The sequence below is a fragment of the Cervus canadensis genome, chromosome 12, assembly GCF_019320065.1.
Source record: "Cervus canadensis isolate Bull #8, Minnesota chromosome 12, ASM1932006v1, whole genome shotgun sequence".
NCBI lineage: Eukaryota > Metazoa > Chordata > Mammalia > Artiodactyla > Cervidae > Cervus > Cervus canadensis.
In genome coordinates, this window is record NC_057397.1 from 35,379,985 (window position 1) to 35,407,411 (window position 27,427).

Consider the following 27,427-nt stretch of genomic DNA (forward strand, 5'->3'; position numbering starts at 1 on the left):
ATATAATAATAAAATGTGCTGATACACAATTTAATTATCATTATTTTCTCTTTGAAAAATTAAAATACCCCTTTCCAAAAAAAGAAAAAATTTGCTCTGGACCTAAATGGCCAAATAGTGTCATTGGAAATTTTCCTTTACCTAGTAATCAATACAAGTAACAACATCCATTTTATAACACACATTTATTTGTGGGGTTTTTCTGGTGATAGACAAATATGAGCATAGTATCTTTAGATCGTTTACTTCCACGTTCAATAATAATGATTCCATTATAAAAAGTGATAACACTGTTCAAGCGGTTTATACAAAACCCTTTACTTTGATGAAGTTACAGCAACACTGTATTGAATCCACTGGGGCTTTCAGAAGAAGGAAAAAACAATATGAATTCAGTGTGAAATTTTTAAAAGCACAGCCAAATGTTCTTGTTTGACTAGAATGTTTATGAATACCCATAAAATGGAAGCTGGCCTAAGATATTTTAAATTCCTCTTTCAAAGTGGGTATTCGGTATATTCCACAGGAAAGGAATTGTTTAATAAAGTCAAAGCCAGTTTTTATTTGTAACACAGGTCTAAAATGTGTGTGGGTGGGGGGGGTGGTGGATCTTTATTCCCTTAAGTTTTGGAGTTCAAAAAATACTTTCTAGAATTCCTCAAAGTTAAGAATGTAAAAAGAAAAATGGTGCACATACTTTACAAAGTAAAAAATACTAGAACAACATTGCTCTGGGTTCTAATGACATCTAGAAAACCATGTGTTTAATAACCACAGTAGAATCCCTCCTCTTTGGACATCTAAGTTAACAACCATGGTTTACTTGTAACTACAACGTAAGTTTATATCTCCAACAAAAAGTCAAACATACTAGCTCTCAGTCAGGCAGGCAGGCAGGCAACAGATATACCTCATGGGTTTATAAGATCCTACTATATACATACCACCATATTGGGTACTGTGAGATAAAGAAACATGGGGGTTATAAATTAGGAAAGAAGGTAAAATTTAGACATGCACAAGAAGCTAGTCAACATGAGATATTATGTTTGAGTCTAGATGTCTGCCACATGGTCAGCACTTAATTAATATCTGTTGATTGTAACTGGGTTATATTAAATGTGAGATCCACAGGTTTGACTGGAAAAGCTTCTTTGACAACCCTGTTGTCGCTCAGTAGTGTCGGACTCTAGCCTGCCAGGCTCCTCTGTTCATGGAGTTCTCCAGGCAAGAATACTGGAGTGGGTAGCCATTCCCCTGGCCACCCAGCAATCGAACTGGGGTCTCCTGAATTGCAGGCTGATTCTTTACCAGCTGAGCTACCAGGGAAGCCAAAAACTAACAAAAATAGTTGGGACCACAAAGAGAATTTAATATAGACTGGGTGCTAGAGGATTCTAATGAACCACACCTAATGTAAGAAAAAGTAAAAAACTTTCCATGTGTTTTAGAGTCACACACTAAGCTTATAGGCTAAAATGACATGTGGTTAGAAATTAGCTTTAGAAAACTTCAGGAGAAGAAGGAAAGGAAGGAGGGAGGAAGAGAAGAAGGAAAAATTGATAGCCAAAGCAAGCACAGCAGAAATCTTCACTGTTGTTTTTGGATGATGGGCATAGTCCCCAAGAGGCCATTATGCTCTTTCATTATACTGTCCTTTATTGTATACTATTAAACATATCCATCCATCTTTGGATATGCTTGAAATTTTCATAATAAAAATGAAAGGTTTCTAAGATACTGAGACTTGAGTTGATAAATAAAGATGGATAGGTAGGATTTAAAAAGAAGGGCATTTTAGGCATTCTACCTCACTCCCAGTCCCCACCCCTAGATCAATACACCAGCAACCACTCTTCAAGTTTCCAGGCTGTACAAAGCAGCACTTAAATCTCTCAGCAACTCAGAGCCCCTCTGTGCTCACCAAAGTTAGGCAGCCAGCTAGCCCTCTTTTCTCGATTTCTCTAATGACCTTTAAAGCTCATGCTCTTGGCCCTGTTTCACCTACTACCTCCATCCTTCTAAATTTTGTTTCTAATTCCATCTGTCTTTTATTCCCAGTACTTAACATACTCCAGCTGCAAATTGCAACACATTAAGTTAGAGATAGGCATTCTCAATGATGAACTCTGGGTGAGCTCATGGTCCCTTTGAAACCTCACACTCTCCAATCTGACATGTCCTTGACACTTGAATGTTCCAACCAAGTTGGTAGATGGATCTGGAGGGAATGAACACTTTGAGTGCAAACAGTTTTATCTTCTACTATTAACTCTTAGTCTTCCTTCCCACCATACCTCTATTCTAGCCTCAGGATTTCTAAATGTTTTCAGTAGTTTAAAAAAAAAATCTTTTAATATAAAAGTGAGACATACCTGCATCACAAATTCCCGACGTCGAGGCATTCCTCTTTCTGAAAGCAAAACGTAATCTGGCTCCTTTTCCTTTTTGGCCTGTTGAATCTGAGCCAGGCGGCTAATGGGGTTCATTCCTTGACCATATTCTGGTCCAGCCTAAAAATTAATTGAAGAAAAAAATTTCAAAATATGAAACGTGCTTGTAAAACTTCTTACTAGATCCTTAAGGAAACCATGGTTCTCACCTCCTCCCCTGCACCCCAAAACTGTGACTGGAGTCAAAACTGTGACAAGACAGTTTATAAAGGAAAATCATAAAAGTGAATCTGAAAGTAGGGTTTCTAGAGGATTTAGGGCTCACAGGTATTATTGGTAAGTTGGGTCAACTATCCTTTTAAACTCTTTAATACGGTAGGAGTAGTTTCACAACTTATATTCGTCAAAAAACACCAAAAAGAAAGAAGACAAGCTATGAACTGAGAAGAGATATTTGCAATATATTTAACTAAAAAAAGATGTATCCAGTATCCAAAATATTTATTTTAAAACTTCTAAAAATTATTAAGAAAACGACAATCTAAAAAAATTGAGCAAATGAGATGAACAGATATTTAACAGAAGAAAAAACATATAAAAAGGATAATTCATCTCATTAAGATTCAAAATGCATATTAAAACCATAGTGAGGTACTATTTCACACTTATCAATTTAGTAAAAATTAAGAAGTCTGACAATGTCAACTGGTGAAGATGGGGAGTAACAAAAACTTATACAGTGCTGGTCCTAATATAAATTGGGAAACAATTTGTCAATGTCTAGTAAAACCCATGACCCATTCCTCAGTAGTCTATTCATCTAAAAAACTGTTGCCCAAATGTGCTAGTTCATTTGTACAGGAATATCCACTGCATTATTTAAAATAGCAAAAAAGAAAAACTAGAAATAACCTTATGGCATGTTCACACAGTGAAGAGGCATGCAGCAGTGAAAATTAAGATTTAAGTACTGCTACCTGCATCAAGATGAATGAATTTAAGAAAAAAAAAATGTTAAGTGGCAAGAACAAGCACAGAAGTATATATAAAGTATGATATAATTTATATACACTCCATTAAAACTAAAAAACACTGGTGAAATTAAATAAGGTCTCAATAGGTGGACAGACACACGTTAATGGAGCAACAGACCCAATATTTTTAAAAGGTCAATTGTCTTCTAACTGATCTACCAATTCTCTGCAATCCCAATCAAAACCCCAGCATGCTCTATTTAGGTAATAATTAATAAGCCAGTGTTTAAAATTCACATGGAAATGCAAAGGAAGAATAATCAAAACACCTTGAAAAAAAGAACAAAGTTGGAGGCATCCAAATACCTGATTTCAAGATTTATTATAAAGCTATAATAATCAGGACAGTATGTGTGGTACCAGGACTTCCTGGTTGCCCAGTGGTTAACAGTCTGCCTTGCACTGCAGAGGATGCAGGTTCAATCCCTGGTCCGGGAACTAATATCCCATATGTCACAGGGCAACTAAGCCTGTGCACCACAGCCAGAGTTCACGCACTGCAACAAAAGATGTCGCATGATGCAACAAAGATTCAGTGTGCTGCAACTAAGATCTGACACAGCCAAAAAAAAAAAAAAAGACACTATGTGTGGTACCGGCATAAAGATAGAGAAAGAAATCAATGAAACAGAACGGCAACCCAAAATAGATCCATACACACACAGCCAACAACAGTGCAAAAGCCATTCAGTGGAGAAAGAGTAGCCTTTCAACCAATGGTACTGGAACAACTGGATATTCACGTGTAGAAATAAATTTCAATCCACATATCACACAAAAATTAACCCAAAATGGCTCATAGGCTTAAATGTAATATCTAAAACTTCATAAAGAAAATACAGAAGAAATTTTTCTGGTTTGGTTAGGTAACGATTTCTTAGACACAACGCCAAAATCACATTCAGCAGTAATAATAACAACAACAAACCAGTAAGGATAATCTTATCCAGAAAACTTTTATCTCCAACAGCAGATAACCTTCTCTGAGGCCTTACCTTGTAGAAGAAAATTACATTAAAATTGAGAATATAAATTCAAAGACACCATCAGGTAGTCTTACATTTTAACAAGCTAACTCTGTAGAGTAAATTAAAATCCTAAAGGAGCTCACAACCAACCAGTTTCAAACTGGCACTGGTATCAGACGTGACTGGACCCGAAACCTGACTCTGCTCTGTGATCTGAGGGAAGTTTCTTAAACACCAAGAACCTCATCTTTAAAATGAAGATAATATCTACATCTCAGAGTGGTTAAGAGGTTCAAATGAGACAATGTGATAGCTTCATTATTCTAAATAAAATCAAGGTAAATCGTCAACAGATATCTTCTCTGTTTCTATTGCATAACAAGGAATGGTATAACCTAGATGTAAAAGACATTTAAGGAAGTGACTAAAATATTGAAAACCAAGATACTATCCAAGGTGATCCACTTACTGGCCCAGTCTGATCGTACTCAAAATTAACCTAGATTTCAACTCATTGTATCCATGTTGCTTTCTCAAAATAACCTTACATTTCAGAGAATATCTATAGACTTTAACATAAGACAGATATGATACAAGTAATTCCAAGTGTGATGTATGTGAGAAAAAATGCAGGGGGCTAAATGAATGTGGGAGTCAGGGAGAACCAGAGAAGGCTTCCCTGAGGAAGTCAAGTGTAAGCTGAGATCTGAATGGTGGACAAGAAGAAAACTCTGCAGTAAAATGCATATATAATAGAGGTAGTAGCAAAAAATCATTTTTAAAGTTCAAAATGTTTCTCTCTTTCGGAAATAACATTTCAACAATATTCTTGCTTTTAATGGCTATAGTTAAAAGTAACAGGAGTTATAGTCTACTATAAAAATGATAGATCTTTTTTAGACTAAAGGTTGGTTATTCTTAATTTGAGATTATATTTAGTTTAATAGATTAGGTGGAAGTTAATGTGACTAGTTTTGCAGTACTGTAGAGCACTGTTCTTCCACTATGGCGAAGATATATGTAGATTTTATATACAAAAGAATTTAGGATGGAGAAGGAATTGGCAACCCACTCCAGTATTCTTGCCTGGAAAATCCCATGGACAGAGGAAGCTGGTGGGCTCAGTCCATGGGGTCGCAGAGTCAGTCACGATGCAGAGACCGAGCATGTGCGAACCCTCAGGGTGGTTATCGGATCTGATGAGACGATCTCTGTACAGCATCTAACCGCGGTGCCTGGCGCTTGATATATTTGCTCTTCTTTTTCTAATGCAATACGGCAACTCAGAGGGTGGTTAGAGAGTATAATGACTCTTGGGATCTTGCTGAAGAAAGGTGGCAATGGCATAAATGGACCCCTTTGATTTCATAGAAACTCCACCAAATGTCTATTTAATTCTGAAAAAAGCTCCCTCCAGAGAGGGGAAAATATAGAAATAAAGGCACTAAAAACTTTAGAAAAGAGAAGTTATTTCCTATTTTCAAAGTTTAAAATTTTTTCTAAAAATTTAAAAGTCTTCCTGTTTTCCCAGCATCTTCACATGAGAAATTAGACACCCCACAGATGAGCATTTTTTTGAGAAAATTACTTCTGTCTGGTCAAGGCTATGGTTTTTCCAGTGGTCATGTATGGATGTGAGAGTGTGGTGTTGGAGAAGACTCTTGAGAGTCCCTTGGACTGCAAGGAGATCCAACCAGTCCATCCTAAAGGAGATCAGTCCTGGGTGTTCATTGGAAGGACTGATGCTGAAGCTGAAAGTCCAGTACTTTGGCCACCTCATGCAAAGAGTTGACTCATTGGAAAAGACCCTGATGCTGGGAGGGATTGGGGGCAGGAGGAGAAGGGCACGACAGAGGATAAGATGGCTGGATGGCATCACTGACTCGATGGGCATGAGTTTGAGTAAACTCCAGGAGTTGGTGATGGACAGGGAGGCCTGGCGTGCTGCGATTCATGGGGTCGCAAAGAGTCGGACACGGCTGAGCGACTGAACTGACTGACTGACTGACTTTATATACAATGTATTTCTAAGCTAACAAAGTGACTTTAGATCCTTAATGAACATTAAAATATCAAAAGTGTTCAAATATTTGAGAAAAACAAAGCTGGAGGCAGCACACTCCCTGATTTCCAATAATGTTATATGACCTTCGTCATCAAAATACACACATAGATCAAGGGACACTACTGAGAACCTAGAAATAATCCCATGCATATATAGTCAGTTAACTTACAACAAAGGAGCCAAGAATACACAATGGCGAAAGGACAGTCTCTTCCATAAATGGAATTAGGAAAACTGCATTCTCGTCACATGCAGAGAATGAAGCAGGAACCATTATTTTATACCACACACAAAAGCTAACTCAAAATGGATTAAAGACTTGGATATAAGATCTGAAACCATAAAACTCTCAGAAGAAATCACAGACCGTAAGCTCCCTGACATCAGTCTTGGCAATGATTGTTTTTTCTTAGCTCTGACTCTAAAAGCAAAGGCAACAAAAGCAAAAACAGAAAAGTGGAGACTTCCCTGGCACCCCAGTGGCCACGACTCCCAATTGCCCCAGGTTCAGTCCCTGGTCAGGGAACTAGAGACCACGTGCCGCAACGGAGACCTGGTGCAGTCAAATAAATAAACAAAAATAAATTAAAAAAACAGACAAGTAAGACTATATTAAACTAAAAAGCTTCTGCACAACTAAGGGAAACTTCATAAAATGAAAAGGCAACCTGCTTAATGGGAGAAGGTATTTGCACATCATATATCTGATATGAGTTAACATCCAAAATATATAAAGAACTCATACAACTCAATAGTCAAACAAAAGCAAACTGATCAAAATGTGGAAAGAAGATCTGACCTTAAGCCAATGAGAAGCATTCCTGATTGATAGTCTTATTTTTCAGAGACCTTCTTTTCAGGGAATTATTTAGTATTCTCCCATGTGAGTATGTCACATTAATTTATTTCGCAAATAAAAAAGTGTTCAAATACTTGCCCAAAAAAAAAAAAAAAAAAAAAAAAAGAATTTAGGAAAACAGACCATGGATACATTCATATACATATAAAATGTGAACAGACAGAATGAGATACAAAATAACAAAAGCTAGTATTTATTGAATGGGTCTCCCAGGTGGCTCTGTGGTAAAGAATCCACCTGCCAGGCAGGAGTCGTGGGTTCAATCCCTAGGTCGGGAAGGTGGCCTGGAGGAGGAAATGGCAACCCACTCTAGTATTCTTGCCAGGAAATCCCATGGACAGACAAGCCTGGCAGGCTACAGTCCATGGGTCACAGAGTCGGACTAAACAACAAGCAACAAATATTTATTGAGTACTTAGTATTTCTACTGTTAATACATATTTAATAATAATAACTAATGCATTCTATGTATCATCTCAAGGAACATGTAACAATCCTGTGAAGTATGTTCAATTAATATTCCTACTGTATAAATAGAGAAATGAAAGATGAGAAAAGCTAGGTAACTTGCTCAGGTTACAAGGGTTCACACTCCAAGTCATTTTCTGATTCTACTGACCATTTTCTAAAAAGCTGTATCCTGCTCCCAGCATATAAATGAAAGCCAGTCCTCAAAACCACTATAATTCATGATGAGTGGATCTATCTGGCATTTATTTTTAGTCTACCTTGCGATAGGATGTAGAATGCTACTTCAGGAAATGCATAACCTACAGTATCTCGGTGAATAATGACATTATTCATTAAAAAGAACAAGTATTTATGTAGTTGTTTATGTAGTTATTTACGTAAATATATATGCATGTATTTTTAAATTAAGCAAAGCTACAAAAGTACAAAACCTACAGAAATACTTCAATTGTTCTGCTGTATGATCTAAACGAGAAATCCAACAAAGATAAAATGTACTTTACTTCTGTCCTCCTTGAGCCTGCTCTGAAGAAGTCTGCTGAACAGGTGAGGCTGAGCTGGCCGCTGGTGTGCGGACAGTTTAAGTCTTTCTCCGGGAAGCAGACCTTTCACTTCATTCACGTCACACACACTGAGCGTTTGCGGGCACTGTCCTGTGCTAAGTACGGATCCATCTCATTCCTCTGAACTGCGCCTTAATTTTTTTTTTAATTAATGAACGTAAAATCTGATTCCATAAAAGAGAATCACAACATCCTGAAGAGCCGTGTGGCTCTACATTCTTCTCTGAAGAGGCGCTCATGCCTGAGAGAACAGAAACCAAACCACCCCATGACCTCCTAGGTGTGCTCAGTCGCTCAGTTGTGTCCGACTCTCTGCGACTCCGTGGACTGTGGCCCGCCAGGCTCCTCTGTCCATGGGGATTCTCCAGGTAAGAATACTGGAATGGGTTGCCATGCCCTCCTCCAGGGGATCTTCCCAGCCCAGGGATCGAACCCAGGTCTCCGGCATTGCAGGTGGATTCTTTACCAACTGAGCCAGCAGGGAAGCCTGAGGGCTGCTCTGTGGATTAAATGTGAGACAGCACATGAAGCACTGGAGCCGCATCGGGCACACAAGTGCTTTCTATGCGCCGTCTGCCGCTGCGGCGGTGTTCCTCACATGACTATTACTCCGCATCCTATCACCATGTCCTCAAGTCTTGGGAAGTTGCCACACGGCAGTGCAGACTGCCCAAAGAATGCTCGATTACAGATCTGCAGTTCAGGCTGCCACCCAAGATAGGCGAACACAAGCAAGCAAGTTCTTTGAACGTGTTTCATAAACTCTTATTCGTAAAATGAGGGGCAACATCTGCCTTCATCGTGATGAGAATTTTACCAAAGGTGCTCATGACTAAGAAAGTATTTTTTAAACCATAAAAATACTATCAATATGCAAGGTATTATTATTTCATGAACGAACCCAAGTATACAAAAGTGTCTAAAAGCAAAACAGAATTACTATTCACTTACAGACACATGTCCAACCCTGATTCTGCTTATAACCCATGGGCTTAGGTGCCTGCCCTATGGAAAAACTTCTGGCTAGAGTTACTAGGGGAAAATCCCCTGGAGGAGAATATGGCAATCCACTCCAGTATTCTTGCCTGGAGAATCCCATGGATCAAGGAGCCTGGCAGGCTACGGTCCATAGGGTTGTAAAGAGTCGGATACAACTGAAGCAACTTAGCATGCACACACTATAATAAATATATATATATATATATTATATATATAGTATAACATTCACAAGCATACACTTACCTTTACTATTGTTTTAGGGCGTTTTTTAAAAAATAGTTTTGGCTTTTCAACCACAGGCAGAGGTGGAAGTTTCTTAAGCTCCTGTAGCACAGTGGTTGCAGCACGCTTCTTGGAGAGTTTTTTGCTATTTCCCTCTCCTTCAGCGGAGAACTCTCCCACTGACACCCGGGTCACAAAGCTTTTCATGTGTGGTGGTCCACTTTCTTTAATAACCTATTAAATATAAGTAAAAGATTCAATACAGGGACTTAAGATGGGTTTTTATGGCATGAATCTTTCTTAATGTTCATATAAAAATCAAAATTGAAATTATTAAGAATTATGCCAAAATGATGGATTTCTTCAATAAAGCTATTATGAACTCATTATACAGAGACTCTTCATTTATACTTCTGATGCTTAATGAATTAAATTGGAAAAAACAGAAATCTAAATAAACATATTCAATTCATGGTCAAAATTGTGTTTTACTAGCTTAAAAAAGGCAATTATGGTTGCCCTGATTCTTATGGGACAGAAAATTAAGATCATAAAATCATTACCACATACATATCTAACTTTCTCCTCTGTGAGAATAAGTTACTCGAGCACAAGGAGTATGTCTCACTGGAGTTCTATAACTTATGAAGCATCTTGCATGTGGAAGCCTCTCACAAAGAGGTGAAAGATGAAAAAATCACCTATTTTTGATGGAGACCTCAAAGGCTGTCTTACAATAAGGAATATTTACTCTCTGTAACATGGTCTTAAATAGATAAGTAGATTTGCCATAAAAATACCTAGCTTTCTAGAGTAATGGATTATGCATCTGTCAGCTATGAATGTTCCTAAATCCTGTATTTAACATGCTCTTTTTAAACTATGTCAGTTTTGGGAAGCAAAATGCCTTCCAAAGCCTGAGTGCTCAAAACTTCATCATGTCTGTCAAAAGCCCAACCTATTAAAAAAATAGCCTATTTAAATAGCTTAGCATTGACCATTATATTAAAATTTTACCTTCTAATATTGGATACCAGTGAAAAAAAGATACAATATCTCAATAATCCAGTACTGTTGAGGATAAAGGAATTTACGATAAGCATACTTTCCAAGTAATTTAAGCTTACAGATTGAAACACCAAAGCTGTTTAACCACTTTGATGGACATCTTTCTCAATTAAAAAATATACATATATATTTTACTGACTAAATACTCAAACTCTTACTGCTCATGTTAGATCACTATTATGAACATGAAATATTCTACACTAAGGACATCTGAGGCCTCTAAGGACATCTACCACTTTTAAAACTGTTCCTGTTCGTCTAGCATTCAGAAGGCCCCATCTTCCAAAGACTTTCAAGTTAAATGCAATTACTTTTGACAGGTTTTCCATATTTTCCCTATCATTTCTTGCTGGGACCGATAGGCCCTCAGGTACATTCTCTTCCTGCCTTCTTCATTTTGCTGCCTTTAATGTGCTATGGGCTGAGAAATCAGGTAACACAACTTTTAATAGAATTATGTTTGAGAAAGAAAACAGGCTCTCAGTTGAGGTGAGTAGATCCTGCCAGTGAGTAAAGCGTGAGAGCTTTCCAATAGGTGAACAGAACATAATTTGAAGGAAAATATTCCTCAACTGTTTCAGCTTATTCCTGGGTTTTGCCTATTTTCTAAATACTTGAGTTGCAAAGTTAGTGACCTCTTAATAAAGGAGGTATTGTAACAATTTAATATTTTTTCCTTTTTTAAATGCCACATAATTTTACAAATATTTTATGACATAGTTATCCAGTTTTAAACTAGAGAACTGCTTAATTATGTCTTAGTGACTTATCAGTAAAGGTTAAATGTAAAGTTAAAAGGTTAAATTTATATTTTGGCCTCCATAAATTTAAAAGAAATTAAATATTAATATATACATGTGACTAAACATTAATTATATATTGAATATTTTCAATGTGACCTTATCAAAATGCCAAATCTTATAGGTTACTACAAATTATCTTAAATTTGGAAAATAAATTTTATGATGAAACAAATGGCTGAATACAAAGCCAAAGAGATCAGGAAGACTTCATGATATTGTAAGCTCTGTTTTCTTAGGGCCTGCATCATTTCATGATAGACAGCTCAAACAGAAGGGAGAACATTAGTTCTTTCAGGATGCTAAAATTTTATTTGTCAATTTTGTTTGTTTAAAACAATGAGGAGCAAGGAGGGAAAAAAATGGGAGATCTCTGCTGAACACATACCTCAAAACTGACGGGCATATTTCTCTTCAGAGCAATTTCAAACACTAAGCTGATCTCAGACTTATTTGCATCTTTGTCATCATCCATTTCTTTTCCTGATTCGCAATTCTAAATCACAAAAAAATAGGACAACATTGAATCTTCACTTTGTAACAAACTTTACATGTACTGAACAACCAAGAGAACCTATCTTACACATCACAGGAAACCAGAGACTGGATCCTGTGGATTCCCATGGAACCACTGCAGTCAAGGGCTTTGCTGAGAGGCTTCTTATGATTTGGTTTTAAGTTTTTTCCCCTCAAAGTAGAAGGATAAATGCTGAGTGTGGAAATCTTTTACTCAACCAAACACTAATCTGATGTAGATATCCCCAGACCTAGTTTTCCTTACAGACCTCCATCTCTCTCTTTCTCTCTCTCTCTCTCTCTCTCACACACACACACACACACACACATACACACACAGTATCTTCACCAGTGTGTGATATTTAGTCTTCTATGAAGACTAAGTTGCAGAAACAGTATAGGATGCAAACCAGGATGTCGGAGCTCTGCGTCTGGCTCTGCACCTATTTAACACTTACTTCTGGAGCCTTACACATGCTGAACACCATGTAAGCCTTAAAGAGATCAAGAGACAGTATTCTTGCTGTCAAGAAGCTTAGGACTTAGTGGAAAGACAGAAGCAAACATAAGAGTCATGATGAGAGTGTACAAGGACAAAAATACTAAGTCTGCCATTAACTAAGAAAAATCGCAAAGGGGGAGGGACAACAGGCTTGAGGAAGGGCAAACTAAAGGCTGGACCTCTAGCTTCAAAAACTAAGTGGAGAACTCAATAAGAAGGGGACTTATTAGACACTGGTGAACTAGAGATACCATTTTGAAGTCAACAGAGAATGCAGCTGAAACCACAGGAATGAGTGAAATTACTGAATATCAGCTTCAAATAAACTTATTGGTAAAATAAAGTAGGACTAAAAAAATCCATAAATATCTCCTCCACTTGAAACTCCTTGATTCTAGGTCAATTAACACAATGTAATCCATGCTCAATAAAACACAGCACTCAATGCAAAGTAAATGAATGTTATTTCTCATCCTTGCTCACATTCCCAAATCCTGCCTTGCCTGGGAAGGCTAAGCCAAAGTGCTCGAAGGCAAGGCCATCCCAACAAAACACAAGAGTCTAACCGAGCACACAGGTGAACTAAAGCGCCGCCACAGCCGATCCAGTGTTCCCTTCTACTAGCAGAGACTTCCTCTATTTGTAAAGAAGCATTTCTTTGTCTTCTCAGTCATCTCCCTGGGCAGCTATGAGAAATAGGCTGCCACATGCCACAGTGACCCACCTGAGCTGATTTTTCTGGAATAGGTTCATTCTGCAGTGCTTGAAGGGCTTTCATCGCGGCATTGTGTCTAGCGGCTTGTCGAGTCTTCCCTTCCCCAAAAAATTCATTATTTCCTACAGTCAGCTGAACATAAAAGATCTTGGGCACTGGGCAATGATACCTAAAGTAAGAAAATAAAAATGTTAACGTAAGTTCAATAAAAATCACTCTGTAATCATTAGTAAGATTTGTTTTGCTTAAAATATTAATAAGCAGGTATAATCCACTATGTGCATGCGTGCTAAGGCACTTCAGTCGTGTCCGACTTTTCTGACCCCAAGGGCTGTAGCCCGCCAGGCTCCTCTGTCCATGGGGGTTCTCCAGGCAAGAAAACTGGAGTGAGTTTCCATGCCCCGCTCCAGGGGAGCTTCCCAGGGATCAAGCCCAAGTCTCTTATGTCTCCTGCATTGGCAGGTGGGTTTTTACCACGAGTGCCACCTGGGAAGCCCAGATCCATTATAACCTCCTATTAACCTCAATAAAGTTTTACCTCACAAATGTATTTATAAAAGATAAAATGTGAGTCAGTATATATATTGATAATAAAGCATGTATGCTGATCTCCATGAAAAACATATTTTGGAAAACATTAAACATAACTTAATACTGTAAAAATTATTTCATTATATCACAGAAGACTTCCTGGCAAGAAATTTTCAGTTACATTTTGACGGAAGTGAGCCAAATAGTTTGGGGCTGAAGGACGGGGACTCACCACAGAGGCAAGAAACAGGCGAGACCGTCAAGGTGACAACATGCAGACTGCCATGCGTTTAGCAGAAGGTAACCATAATTAGACGTGGGAAGGGCAGAGAGATGGAGCTACTACTGTAAAGTAATAAATACTTTGCAAAGTATTAAGGAGAGCAGATTCAAAATAAGAAAGAATGGGGAGTTTCAGCCAATTCTAAAGCAGAAAGAACCATAATAAAATGTATTTAAGGTGAAAACTCTTAGCAGGTTTGTGTTTAATGAGACTGAGAGGAAGCACGATTAGAAAGCTGCAATGATGCCAACATAAGGGGAGACTGTAAGGGGGTTGTAAGAAGAAAGGATAAACAAAAGAAATTAAGAGGCTATGCAATATAATCTATTAATTTAACAATTATTTATGGGGCACCTTCTTATGATGAGGGAATATCACAGCAAACAAAAACATACCTTACAGCGGAGAAGACAGACAATAAATAAAATAAATAGGTAGAATATCTAGGATGTTAGAAATACATGTTGTTTTTTTAATATTTATTTATTTGGCTGTGCCAGGTCTTAGTTGAGACACATGGATCTAGTTCCCTGACCAGAGATGGAAGCCGGTCCCCCTGCATTGGGAGAATGGAGTCTTAGCCAGTGGATCACCATGGAAGTTCCATATACAATTTAAACAGAAAAAGAAGGGAAGGTTCAAAAGTGAACTTTTTAAAAGTTGCATGTATTAAGATTACAATAGAAACACTAGTGACACCATCTGAACAAAAGCAGTGATTTAATTCATTCACTGGTAATGGCAGTGAATGAAAGAGTGAAAGTCTCTGGAGAGAATCAAGCAATTATCCGAGAGCTGTAGATCTGATTGCAGTATGGTCTTCCGGTGTCGTCTGTACCTTTAGTGGCTTTCTCCTTTATTTGCCAACTACTCTTTTGAAGTCATTCATATTTGTTGCCTGAAGTCCCAATAAAAGTAAAATATGAAATTCTTGTTGTTTCTTCTCCCCTTGATTGGACTGAGGGGTGAGAGAAGAGGGGCAGATAGAGTGATCAGTGTCTCACTGAGAAGGTGACAACTGTGAAAAGAGCTTGAGTAAGTGAAGAAGGAAAGCACAGAGGTGTCTGGAGCAGGGCCTATAAGGCATTGAGAACACCAGGCGCAGAGGCTCTGAGGCAGCCGAGTGTCAGGAATGTTGGAGTGGTTCAGAGGATTCCCACCAGGAGAGAGCTGAGGGTGCACAGGAAGGTAGGCTAGGAGCTGGAACCCGTGCCAGATGCCAGAGGGCCTTCCTCAGAAATCACTGCGAGGATCTGACGTCTACCCTAAGTGCAACAGCCAGCCACCAGAAGGCTTCAGGGAGAGAAGTGACATAATCTGACTTAGACCTCGGAAGGATCATCTGACTGTAGGGGAATGATGGCAGACACAGGACATCTGTAAAGAAGCTACTGCAATAATACGGGGGCCTGAACTAGGATGACAGCAAGGGAAGTAATGGGAAGTACTCGGATTCTGGACGAATTTCAAAAGTAGAGAAGATGGGTTTACCGGAGCACTGGCTATGGAATATGAGAGAGCAGTCGAGGAAGATGCCAGAATTTCTGACATGAGCAACTGGAAGATGGAGTGCCCACGAATTAAGTTGGTGAAAACTGCAAAAAGAATGGGTTTGTTAGGAATGAATACCAGCAGCTCTGGTTTGGAGATGTTGAGTTATTCAGTCTTTTAGACATCCAAATGAAGATGTCAAACAGACAGTCAGATCTAATAAGTCTGGATTTCAGGAAAGAGGTCCAAGGTGGAGATAAAAGTTGGGAATCAATATATATAGGTGAAACCACAAGACAGTGAGAACTCTGTGGGAGGGAGTGATAGGAGGAAAACCAAGCAAGCAGAATATCCTTCCTGAAAGCCAAATGGGGGCAAGAATATCCAGGAGGAGGGAAGAGTCAGTCATATCAAATGCTACTCTTACAAGTCAAGTGAAATGAAGACAGAACTATGACCACTGAATTGGGCAACTGAGCAAAACTAACAGAATCAATTTTGAAGGAATGCTGGATTTATCATTGAAACACTGAAAAATTAAGTTAAAAATCACTCCAGTGCTGGAAAATGTTTCTTTTTAAGCAAAGAAAAGCCAATCAAGTTACCACTAAGGTTTAGATGATTATTGGTGTCCAAGTGGCAGACCTCTATAGTCAATCTGAGATAAACTGAACAGAGCCCATTGTATAAGAATTCACAGCAGATGGGACTCATCAGTGAAGGTTTACTGAAGGTGAAGGACTAGAAATGTACATCAGTACTGAAGATGAGATCTGGGAGGTAATAATTGAAACCATGTTGAGTGGATAAGCACCTGGAACGGGTAAGTGTAAAAGCACCAAAAAAAAAAGAAAAAGAGCCTAAGGCTGGGATCTGATGAATACCCATGATCAAAAGGCAGGGGAAATAATAGACGGCAGTGAAAGAGATGAAAGAGGGTCAGAGTTAGAAAAGAAATTACAACACAATGTCAGAGGAAGGGATAATCAACAACGTCAAATGTAGCAGAGAAATCCAGAGCGAGTATGAAAAAGAAAGGCACTGTTTTACATTTTTAAAGTCAATTTTCTTGGCCCACAGTTTTCTATTAAGATAAAGTATGTTAAATGTGTTTTTATTATATATCATATGTTCTCATATTTAATTGCCAAATATAAAAAAGTTAAAGGAAGAAAAATCACTTATAGTAAAAGATATTTTTAACATGCAGAGACTAAAAAGCATTAAAGCCACAATTCTTTTTGCCCTTTGATTGCAAAAACTGATGTATTGAAGTATATAATTCCCTAATACCTGTTTAGCTTAGATCCCTCCAATGCAGAAATTTTGACAGACTAATATCATGAATACAGGTTATCTTCCTTCTCACAGTTCCCCCAATTCAGTTTTCCTATCTTCACAGATTTTATGCATATTTCTAACTGGTTCCACTATAAAACTTGAAAATAGACAACCTGAAATCAGAAATTTACTCCTGGACTGAGATCTTATGTGGCAAGCTTTCACCATAGAGCAAATGTTTACAATTAATTATACACTTCTGAAAACAGAGGTCCACGACTGGAATGCTAACAGATCTTTAACTACAGTGGAGGGAGTGGGCGCCACTATAATCACTAAGGCCTGCTGACAATTACAAAACTCATTTCGGTTTGCCACAGAGACAAACAAAATTTCTGTTCATTATAACTTTACTGGAATATGATGTCATAACACATAACCATACTGAAACAATCTGCTGATTTTCTGACCAAAATATTAATTGCACACTAAAGAGCCCTTGGGGCCTCTTCCTTTTTGGCCATCGAAAATGGCTCTATGTACGCATGTGTGTATGATGTGGATATGCGTGTGTGTGTGTGTGTGTGTGTGTGTGTGTGTGTGTGTGTGTGTGTGTGTGTGTGTGTGTGTAGTATTGCATAAATATCAGAGGGAAAACTAGGTATGTTGTATTTTTAACGTAAAAAGTAAAAAGCTCTAGCACTAACAGCAGGAAATACCAAGACCCGACGCCTGACTTGTTTCATTCCAGTTTCATTCCATCCTCTTACTTAACAATGATTCTTAATAATTTACCCCACGTGGTTGGAATACCTTATATATCACATCTCCTCATACCATCATGACTATTACGATTAACCAGAGCACTCTCATTAATGGCTCCCAGATTGAATTATAGGAGAGAAGATGGAGAATTCCTTTTGTGTGTTAGGTCCTGGTCTCTAAATATCCGTTTCCCGTGGTTAAAAAAAAAAACAAACTCAGGTACTTTAAAAGTAGGTATGGTCCATTTAATGGAGTTCCTTTTTCTATTTTTACTTATTTTTATTTTATTTTTGGTAAAGTGCTTATAATAAGTGATGCATGTATTTCTACAAATTAGCACATATATACTTACCTAATCTTATACTGCTCTTCTTTTCTCTTTTAATGTTCATCTTATCAGTTTGGTTTTACTTTTATAAAAACTTTTTAGTTTGTAGAGGGGCACAGCTAATTAACAGTGTTGTGCTAGTTTCAGGAGAACAGTGAAGGGACTCGGCCATACATACACACGTATCCATTCTCCCCCAAACTCCCATCCCATCCAGGCTGCCACATAACATTGAGCAGAGTTCCATGTGCTCTACAGTAGGACCTTGTTGGTTATCCATTTTACACTGCTCTTCCTGAATGACTTTCCTGAATTAGGGTTTTGTGATCAATGCTTCAATCCCCATCGTGATTAGTGTTAAAAGATGAGCCATGAAAACTCACCCATCCAGACTATTAAATGTTCAAGGTCAACTGATTTCTACCCACTGCTTCTTCCAGGGTATGTTTTGTAAAGCATGATTCCGCTTTCATAAGCATCTTTGGTGCCTGTTACAGATGTAGGTTCCTGTGTCCCAACCCTGACCGGCTGACTCCATCTCTGAGAATGGAACACAAGGCTTCACTTGCACAAGCTCCCCTGGTGAGTGTGCACACTCTAGTCTGAGAGTACCTGCAGCCGACAGGACGGCTGATGCAACCTGCTGACTGCTGCAAACCCCGTGCAAGCAGAGGACTGAACACGCTCCTTATGGCACCACAGTTAGGTTTCCTGCATCTCTTTCTCATTTAATCCCAAAGGCAGCTTGGTGAGACCGATGTCTCCACGGTCACCTTGTGTGTTAGTCGCTCAGTCGTCTACAACTGTTTGCGACCGCATGGATTGTATCCCACCAGGCTCCTCTGTCCATGGAATTCTCCAGGCAAGAATACTGGAGTGGGTTGCCATTTACTTCCGCAGGGGATCCTCCTGAGCCAGGGATCGAACCCAGGTCTCCTGCATTACAGGCAGATTCCTTACCATCTAAGCTACAAGGAAATATTTTATGGTCACTTTGAGATGTAGCAAAACTCCCCAACAGTTTCTATGGGTCAAACTCAAGTCTTCCTAACTTCAGAGCATAGCCCACTCAAGTCATTTCCTGATAATCTGCTTTACCTTCTTCTATTTTTGTTCACATATGTTTATTAAACTAGCTATATCCTTGGCGGGCCAGAGAATCTAAGGCAGGGTTTTTTCTAAACCTAATAATAAGGTCTACTAACAGACGTCAGTTGTGTTTTACTGACAAGCTGCTGAACAAACAGAACTCCACAATGAGATTTTGTGTTTTGAGGGTATGTCAGGCCAAGCAGTGACAAAAATAAGCACAAGTGGGTAACCTACCAAGCACTGGTAAGAAAGAATCCACCTGCCAATGCAGGTGACACCAAAGACTCCAGTTCGGTCCCTGGGTGGGAAAGAGCCCCTGGAGCAGGAAATGGCAACCCACCCAAGTACTCTTGCCTAGAAAACTCCATGGACAGAGGAGTCTGGCAGGCTGCAGTCCATGGGATCACAAAGAGTCCAACAGACACACATACAGACGGACACACACACACACACCCAGGAGCAAAAGATCAGAAAAATGGACACACACACACACACACACCCCCTCCCCCAGGAGCAAAAGATCAGAAAAATGGGCTCAAGTACAACCCTGCCTAACAATCTTCAATTTTATAAAGGCTGTTTGTAAGACCACTTTTCCCCCCATTCCTCTTTGCCCTCTGTCTGCTAATAGTCTTATAAAAAACAAACAAGCACAGTTTCAAGTAAAATAAGTTTCCCTTTTCTTTAGATCTCAAAAGTCTTTCGATTTGGCCTGCCTTCAAGATTTCACAAGTCACTACAACAATAAAGAAAAGAATGGTACTTGGTTCTTTTGAATTAGTACTTGACATTGCTTACACAGTTTTGCTTTGTTTCTGAGCAAACGGAAGGTTTTACATTCTTATATATTCTCGTGAGAACATGATACTCTTAGTCTTATATCTGACTGTCAGTTATAATGACTTTCCACACTATAGATCCTTGCCATCCTCCCTAAAGTTACCTCATTAATGCTCTCTTTGTGGACTCATTTTATATATGTCTTTCTAAACAACCAGAATCCTCCCGATTATTCTGACTGCCTTCTTCTCCAACATCCCCACTTTTCTAAGTATCATTTTTACAAGGTGAGAAAGATATAGTCCAAATAACATTATAACTCTTAAAAATTGAAAAATAATTGCCTCATTTTATTTGATAGCCTTATTCATAAATCTCAGCCCAGCTTAAGTGTTCGTATCTCCCCTACAGGTTTATGTCTTAAATATATGAACACGTTATCTTCTGATCTAATAAGGAAAGGCCTTGAATTTCTGTTTACTTCTAACATGGACTGAAAACAGCAATGTCACTTAATCTTTCTATCTCAGTTTACTTAGCTGTAAGATGTTGGCAGAATTTATGTTTAAAGGACTCTAAAAAGCAAAACTGAGAATTCAAATGCCCTGTTGGTTATTCTGATGTTCTGTACATTTTTTGGCACAATGAAGCATTCTTTTTCTTGCTATAGAAAAATAATAGGCTTTATCATAAAGCTGTAAAATAGTTCCTGGCACATTTTCAAGCTTGTATGTATATAAAATGTCCAGATAGGAGAAAGTTCTTTCTCTATTCACATCTATAAATTTTGAAAATATATCTTTTATGGGATCTGAATGTTTAGTCTTGAGAAATTTCAAAAATGAAGATATATCAGAAAAGATTCACAGGGCAGCTGAAAATAAGCTTTAAGAGAGTTTTTAGAATATTCTATTCTATTTGTTAAATTATTAGGTTGGCCAAAAAGTTTCGTTCAAGTTTTTCCATAAGATGTAATGAAAAAACCTGAACGAAACTTTTTGGCCAACCCAATGTTATGTTTAAAATGCATAAAGAAAAATACAGAAAGACAGGCACTAAAAGCTGGGATAGGATGTTTTGAAGTGATTGAATTATAAATGATAGTTTCTTTCATAATTCCAAATGTTTTAAAATAATATAGCTGTACTGGTGTATAAATAGAAGAAAACATTAAATTGAAATAAGTCTAGGCACTGTCCAAAGGTAAACCTGTGTTCAAAATGTAAATCTGATGAATCAGTGGAATGACTTGTAGAATATAAAATATGAGCCATTAAGAGTCAGCAATTTGTACCAGGTCACTGATGCCAGGACCACAATAGGACTATGGAAACCAGAGCATATTATCAAAGAGCCCCACTTTATAAATACATAATCAGCACCTTGAATCCCACACTTGGATCCAGCATGAAACCATTCTTGCCCCTTCCCTAAATGGTTATCTAGATAAATCATCATCACTGTGATTACAGCAAACACGCAAAACTCACTACGTGCCAGTCACTATTCCAAGCTGTGTGCATACTCAACCCATTCAGTCACCATGACAACCTCAACATCACTTCACACATGAGGAAATGAGGAACAAAGATGTTAACTAATTTGCCCAAGGCCATACCACTCGAGTCACCATTTGAACCCAGACAGGGGCTGTTCTGGTAGCCCACTTGGTAAAGAATCCACCTGCAATGCAGGAGATGCTGGTTCGATCCCTGGGTTGGGAAGATCCTCTGGAGGAGGCATGGCAACCCACTCCAGTATTCTTGCCTGGAAAATCCCATGGACAGAAGAGCCTGGTGGGCTACAGTCCGTGGGGTCTCAGAGAGTTGGATACAACTGAGTGACTAAGCACACAGTCTCACTCTAGAGTCAAGATCTTAATGCCTATATTATGCAGCCTCTGAATGAACTGGATAAATGAGCACTATAAATTTCAGAGCTACTAACCCTAAACTTTGGAGAGGTCATGACAGACCTAGGACATCAAGGCAATTTAAGTCAAACTAGATAAGAGATCAGTGCTCACATCGGTTCCAAAGAGAAAGTTGGGGGCAGTAAGTTCAGGAGACCGAGCTGACACCAGCCTACTGCCCTTTCTCATGCTTTGTCTCCTCTCTTAACCCACCTTGTTGGAACCCACGCTTAAATGCTAACGATCTCATTGTTGTTGTTGTTCAGTCAATAAGTCGTGTAGGACTCTTTGCAACCCCATGGACTATAGCACGCCAGGCTTCCCTGTACCTCATTATCTCCAAGAATTTGCCCAAGTTCATGTTCACTGCATCGGTGATGCCATCCAACCATCTCGTCCTCTGACACCCTCTTCTCCTTCTGCCCTCAATCTTTCTCAGCATCAGGGACTTTTCCAAAGTCCCATTCGGGAACTGCATTAGTTTCCCACTAGAGAACTGCAAATCAAAAACCACAAGGACATATCACTTCACATCCACCAGGATGGAAACAGTTGTGCAGCCACTGCGTTCCTTAGACGTTACACACAGAATTACCATTTGATCCAGCAATTCACTCCCAGGTATATAAAACCTAAGAGAAATTTTTAAAAGTGCTGAAACAAAAATGGGTATGCAAATGTTCACAGCAGCATTATTCCTAACAGCCAAAAAGTGGAAATAACCCAAAGGTCCGTCCAACTGATGAATCAAAAAACAAAATGTAGTATACCCAAATAATGGAGTATTGTGCAGCCATACAAGGAAATGTGTGGGTGCTAAGTTTCTGACTCTTTATGAGCCCATGGACTACAGCCTGCCAGGCTCCTCTTTCCATGGGGTTCTCCAGGCAAGAATACTGGAGTGGGCTGCCATGCCCTCCTCCAGGGGATCTTCCTGACCCAGGAACCGAACCCATGTCTCCTGCATCTCTTGCATTGGCAGGCACATTCTTTTACCACTAACACCACCTGGTAATGAAATCCTGATATATGATACAATGTGGATGGACTCTGAAAACATTAAGCTAAATGAAAGCGAGACGCAGAGTCTACATATTGTATGACTGCATTCAGATGAAATGTCCACAACAGGCAACTCCATCGAGACAGAAAGGAGATTAGTGGTTGTCAAGGGCTAGGGAGAGGGAAGGTGGGGAGTAACTGCTAAGGGGTATGGGGTTTCTTATGGGGGTGATGAAATGTTCTGGAATTAGATATTGGTAATGACTGCACAAGACTGTGAATGCAGGAATTCACAATGCACTGAACTCTACAAAGTGGTTAAAATGGTGAATTTTATGTTACTGTGGATTTTACCTCAATAAAAAACAATTTCAAAAAAAATGTCCATACTCCCTAGGCTTCAATCTTCTGTTTCTCATAGACAAGACAGTCTTCCTAGGTGATGTCACCTGTTCCTACTTACATTCTTGGCAGACTCCCAGAAATTAGCCTGCCAAACTGGGGGAGCACAGGGGAGAGAGAGTAAAACCATTCCTCCCTTCTGAACGCTCAGGAATGAATAACCTGGTCCTCTTCCTGCCCTTGTTTGGTTGCCAGGGCTGTGGGTAGGTGGGGTATATGAATCAAATTATTGACTCAACAAATATTTATTAAGGGCCTAATTTGTGCTAGGGACTCTTTTAGTCCCTAGGGATGGTGGACAGGACTCAGGAGACAATCAATCAATCAAACATTATCTGCTGGTAAGAAGGGCTAGGAAGAAAAGTAATGCAGAGGAAGGGAGCAAAGTTAAAGGCTCATTCAGGAGGTAACAGCTGAATAAAGAGATAGATGGAGTAAGAATTCTAGGCATGCAGATGCCAGGAGGAAAAAGTGTCTCAAGCAAATAGCACAGCAAAAGGCCCTGGGGCAGTAACAGAGGGGGGCATTCTTTGAGAAAGAGCAAGTGTTCTTGTACCTGAGAAGCAGTGAGTCAAGGGGTGGGTGATAGGAAACTAGTCACACCTTCACTCCACGTGTGACAGGAGCCATGGGGGGGAGAGGGGTGAGCAAGGAAGTGACACGGTCTGACTTCTTACTGAAAAGTCTCTCACTGCTGTTTGCCCAAAGAAAGGCAAGAAGAGAGTGGCTGGCAGGACACTGCATAGTCCAGAGAAGTCATCTCTGAGCACATGGGCCTGAACTTGCCCAGGAGGATACAGCAGGATTGCAGCAGAGATGAAAGCCCACCTAAGGATTATGATCATTATTTTAAGACGGGACCAGTCAGCATAGTTATGCTTTCCCAGGTATATTTGCAACCCTATGGACTATAGCCCACCAGGCTCCTCTGTCCTTGGGATTCTCCAGGCAAGAATACTGGAGGGGGTTGCCATGCCCTCCTCCAGGACATCTTCTCGACCCAGGGATCAAACCCGTATCCCTTGCATCTCCTGCACTGCAGGTGGATGCTTCACCTGCTGAGCCACCGGGGAAGCCCAACACAGAGGCAGAAGAGCTGGACATAACCAGTTACAGTTACACTGACGCAAAGCGTCAGTGATGCTGAGGCAGGGAAGCACTGGGGATGCACAGGAGTTAAGTGACTGACCACAGGACGGTAAGAAAAGAGTGATAAGCTCCAGTGAAATGCAGCCCTGCAGAATCTGGCAGATTACTAAAGGCTGCAACTGTCCTGGAGCTCTGCTCAATGTGTGCCCTAAGCACGGGTAACAGAGGACACCCTCTATTTCCTGCCACCCCGCTGAACGGCAGGCATGGATCAGGGGCAGCTAGGTGCGCCTCCCCTGTGGTGGCTGACATGCAGTGCTGGAACTTGTGACTGGAAAGAAGGGTCCTCAGCAGAGCAAGCTGGGGGGAGCTCCCCTGCCAGAGCGTGCTGCCGCTGTGTCCCTCTGGGCACTGAGGCACACCGTCTGAGACTGGTAAATGACTGGCACCACAGCCAGCCACGTAAGGAGTGATGGTACAAGAATGGGGCTGGGGCCCCCAGGACAGAGTGTCTCAAAGGCCCACACAAAAACCACCAGAGTCCAGGACTTCCCTGGCGGTCCAGTGGTTAAGACTCCATGCTGCCAATGCAGGGGTACAAGCTCAATCCCTGGTCAGGGAATGAAGATCCCACATGCTGCCTGGTGCAGCCAAAAGATTAAAAAGAAAAAAAATCATCAGAGTTCTCCTGGAGGGGTTGAGGAACACCAGTTAAAAGGCAGATTCAAGACTGACAATCAGACTCTTTGGGTGAGTCCAGTAATCAACACCATTAACAAACTGCCTTGGTGATTTTTTTTTTTCTTCCCTTCCCTTGCTTGTGAATACAAAGGCTTTCGATTTCTGAATGTTAACTTTGTCCTGTCTCCCTTACTGAATTTTCCTGCTGCCTGTAACAAGATTTTAGTTCTCTTGCAATTTTCTAGATAATCACATCTGTGAAAAACTGGTAACTTTCTCTATTTCTTTCCATATTCCTTTTATTTTTCCCTAAATTAAGAGGGTCCATACTTCCAATTGAGGTTTCCCTGGTGGTTCAAACACTAAAGAATCTGCCTGCAATGTGGGAGGACCCACGTTCAATGCCTGGTCAGGAAGATCCCCTGGAGAAGGGCATGGGAACCCACTCCAGTGTTCTTACCTGGAGAATCCCATGGACAGAGAGAGGAGCCTGGTGGGCAAAGAGTCAGACACAACTAAGCAACTAACACTTTCTCTTTCACCTCCAACTGAATACTGAAGAGGAACTGATAACAGATGGTCTTGTTTCTTATTTTAATGGGAATGTGACTAGCATGTCCTCATAAGCATAATGCAGGCTTTGGGGCTGGATTAAGATGGAATGGGATGGTTGTGTGTGAGAGAGAGAGAATATAAGTGCATCTACAGAATATATAGTTTACAGTGTTATATTAATATTCCATTATTCAAAGTGTATTGAATTTTCTAAGTCAAGAATGGGTTTTTTAATGTCTTTTCAGCATCTGTGTAGTTAACAATTTTTGCTTTTCACCTGTTAATAAGGTGAATCTTATTAACATTTTCTAACAGTGAAACAATTTTACATTCCAAGAATAAATACCACTTAGTAAGGGTACTTACTTCTATATATTGATAAATTGTTTGCCAATATTTCAATTAAGGTTTTTCCACTGATATTCTAACATACAACACTGATCTGAAGCTCTGTCCTTTGTTGTTTCAAACTTGCATTGTTGAGCTAGACAACAAGGTTATTCTTCAAATGTTCAGTAAAATTCTTCTGTGAAACCACCGAGGCCAGGTGCCTTTCCTTCAAGGTGGTGGCGGGAGGTGGTGGGAGTCAGCTCTTCAACTACTTATCCTTTTACATGTATAGACATTGGATCTTTATTTTCTCCTTTTGAGGTCAGTTTTGATCATGTCTATTTTCCTACAAAAGCACCCTACCCATGATTGCAGGTTCTGAACTCATTTTCCATTGAGTTGAACAAAGTCGCTCATTAGGAGAGTCTTCACTTCTTGTGCATCTGTAGTGTTCTCCCATCCTCAGACTGTGTTCTGCGTATCTGCGCTTGCCCCTCACAATGGCTTGCCTTGATTAAGTTACCTATTCATATATTGTATTGGTTCCAAGATATTGGATTATACATGGTTTTTTTTTTTTTCTATTTTTCTTTGGTTTTCTAATTTATCTATCAATACATTCATTTTCCTTCCTCAGACTTCTGTTACTCCTTTCCTAACTTCCTGTGTTGGATATATAATTAATTTTCAAGGTATCTATTTATCATAGATATAAGGTTAATGAACCTGCCTTTTAATAGGCTTTATGTTGTCTGAACTGTAATGTCTGCAAGAGGGAAATACACAATACAGTGCTTCCTAAATATTTTTGGTAATAAAACTCCCTTTCTAGTGAACTAGCATTCTACAAAACACACCTAGAGACATACTGCCTTAGTTAAGACTCTGCATATCCCTCCAAGTTACTGCTTAATCTGCTAAAAGCTTTTTATTTTAAATGTAATAAAGATTACTTAATATTTTAAGAAATACAATTAAGAATATTTATCAAGTACACTTACAAGATTGATCAGATTAGAAAAACACTAAGCGAGTGAACAGAGATCTTTAGATTACATTAAGATCAATCGGACTGAGGCTCCATCTAGTCATCTATAAGCTCTTTGGGTAAGAGGAGGAACTTTTTCTAAGACTCATCAGTAATATGAAAGATTTTCTCTGTATCAACTTTCTCCATCTGATTCAAGTGGCAAACCAGGGGGAAATGATTGCAATTTTCATGAAATATCATAGCACATCTGTGTATTTATTCAGGAACAATTTTCAAATGTGTGTGTGTGTGTATGTATACGCAAGTACCTCGAGTGCACTTTGCACTTCAAAAGCTTTTATAAAATGTTTAAAGAAATACAATTTAAAATTTTAATATGTATTTACTAAATACTGCATGCTACTAGTCTAACAGATCCTTTAGCTTAAGGAAATTATGGAACACATGGCTTATTTTTTCTTTGAGTTGAAAGATTCTCTTATTCAATTCCATCAACAGATCATCTTTGGTTGGGGGCTGTCTGAGAGTGTTCTCTGAAAACCATTGGTGAAGAGAACCTCTCAAATCCTTTCCAGTTCTTGAGACCAGTTCCAGAAAATATTTTAAATACTTCTGTTTCTTCATTAGCTTAAGTCCCAAAGTGGATGTTTTTAAGAAGTCTGAGTTTAAAAAAAAATACAAACATAACAGATTATAATTTTAAAAGGGGTGTCACATGCTTTGTGGATAAATTAATTTT

The 27,427-nt window shown here is 39.3% G+C and overlaps 1 protein-coding gene across 14 annotated transcripts in view; it reads right to left on the bottom strand.

Moving 5' to 3' along the window:
- The window catches only part of STAU2 (staufen double-stranded RNA binding protein 2), a 288,944-nt gene that overhangs the window by 172,133 nt on the left and 89,384 nt on the right, over positions 1-27,427 (bottom strand). For all 14 annotated transcript variants that reach the window (XM_043483209.1, XM_043483206.1, XM_043483201.1 and 11 more), the window contains 4 exons: positions 13,185-13,344; positions 11,831-11,938; positions 9,596-9,808; positions 2,376-2,513 (listed from right to left, as the gene is read on the bottom strand). In XM_043483209.1, coding sequence (XP_043339144.1) covers positions 2,376-2,513; positions 9,596-9,808; positions 11,831-11,938; positions 13,185-13,344 — 619 coding nt within the window. The remainder of the gene's footprint in view (positions 1-2,375; positions 2,514-9,595; positions 9,809-11,830; positions 11,939-13,184; positions 13,345-27,427) is intronic.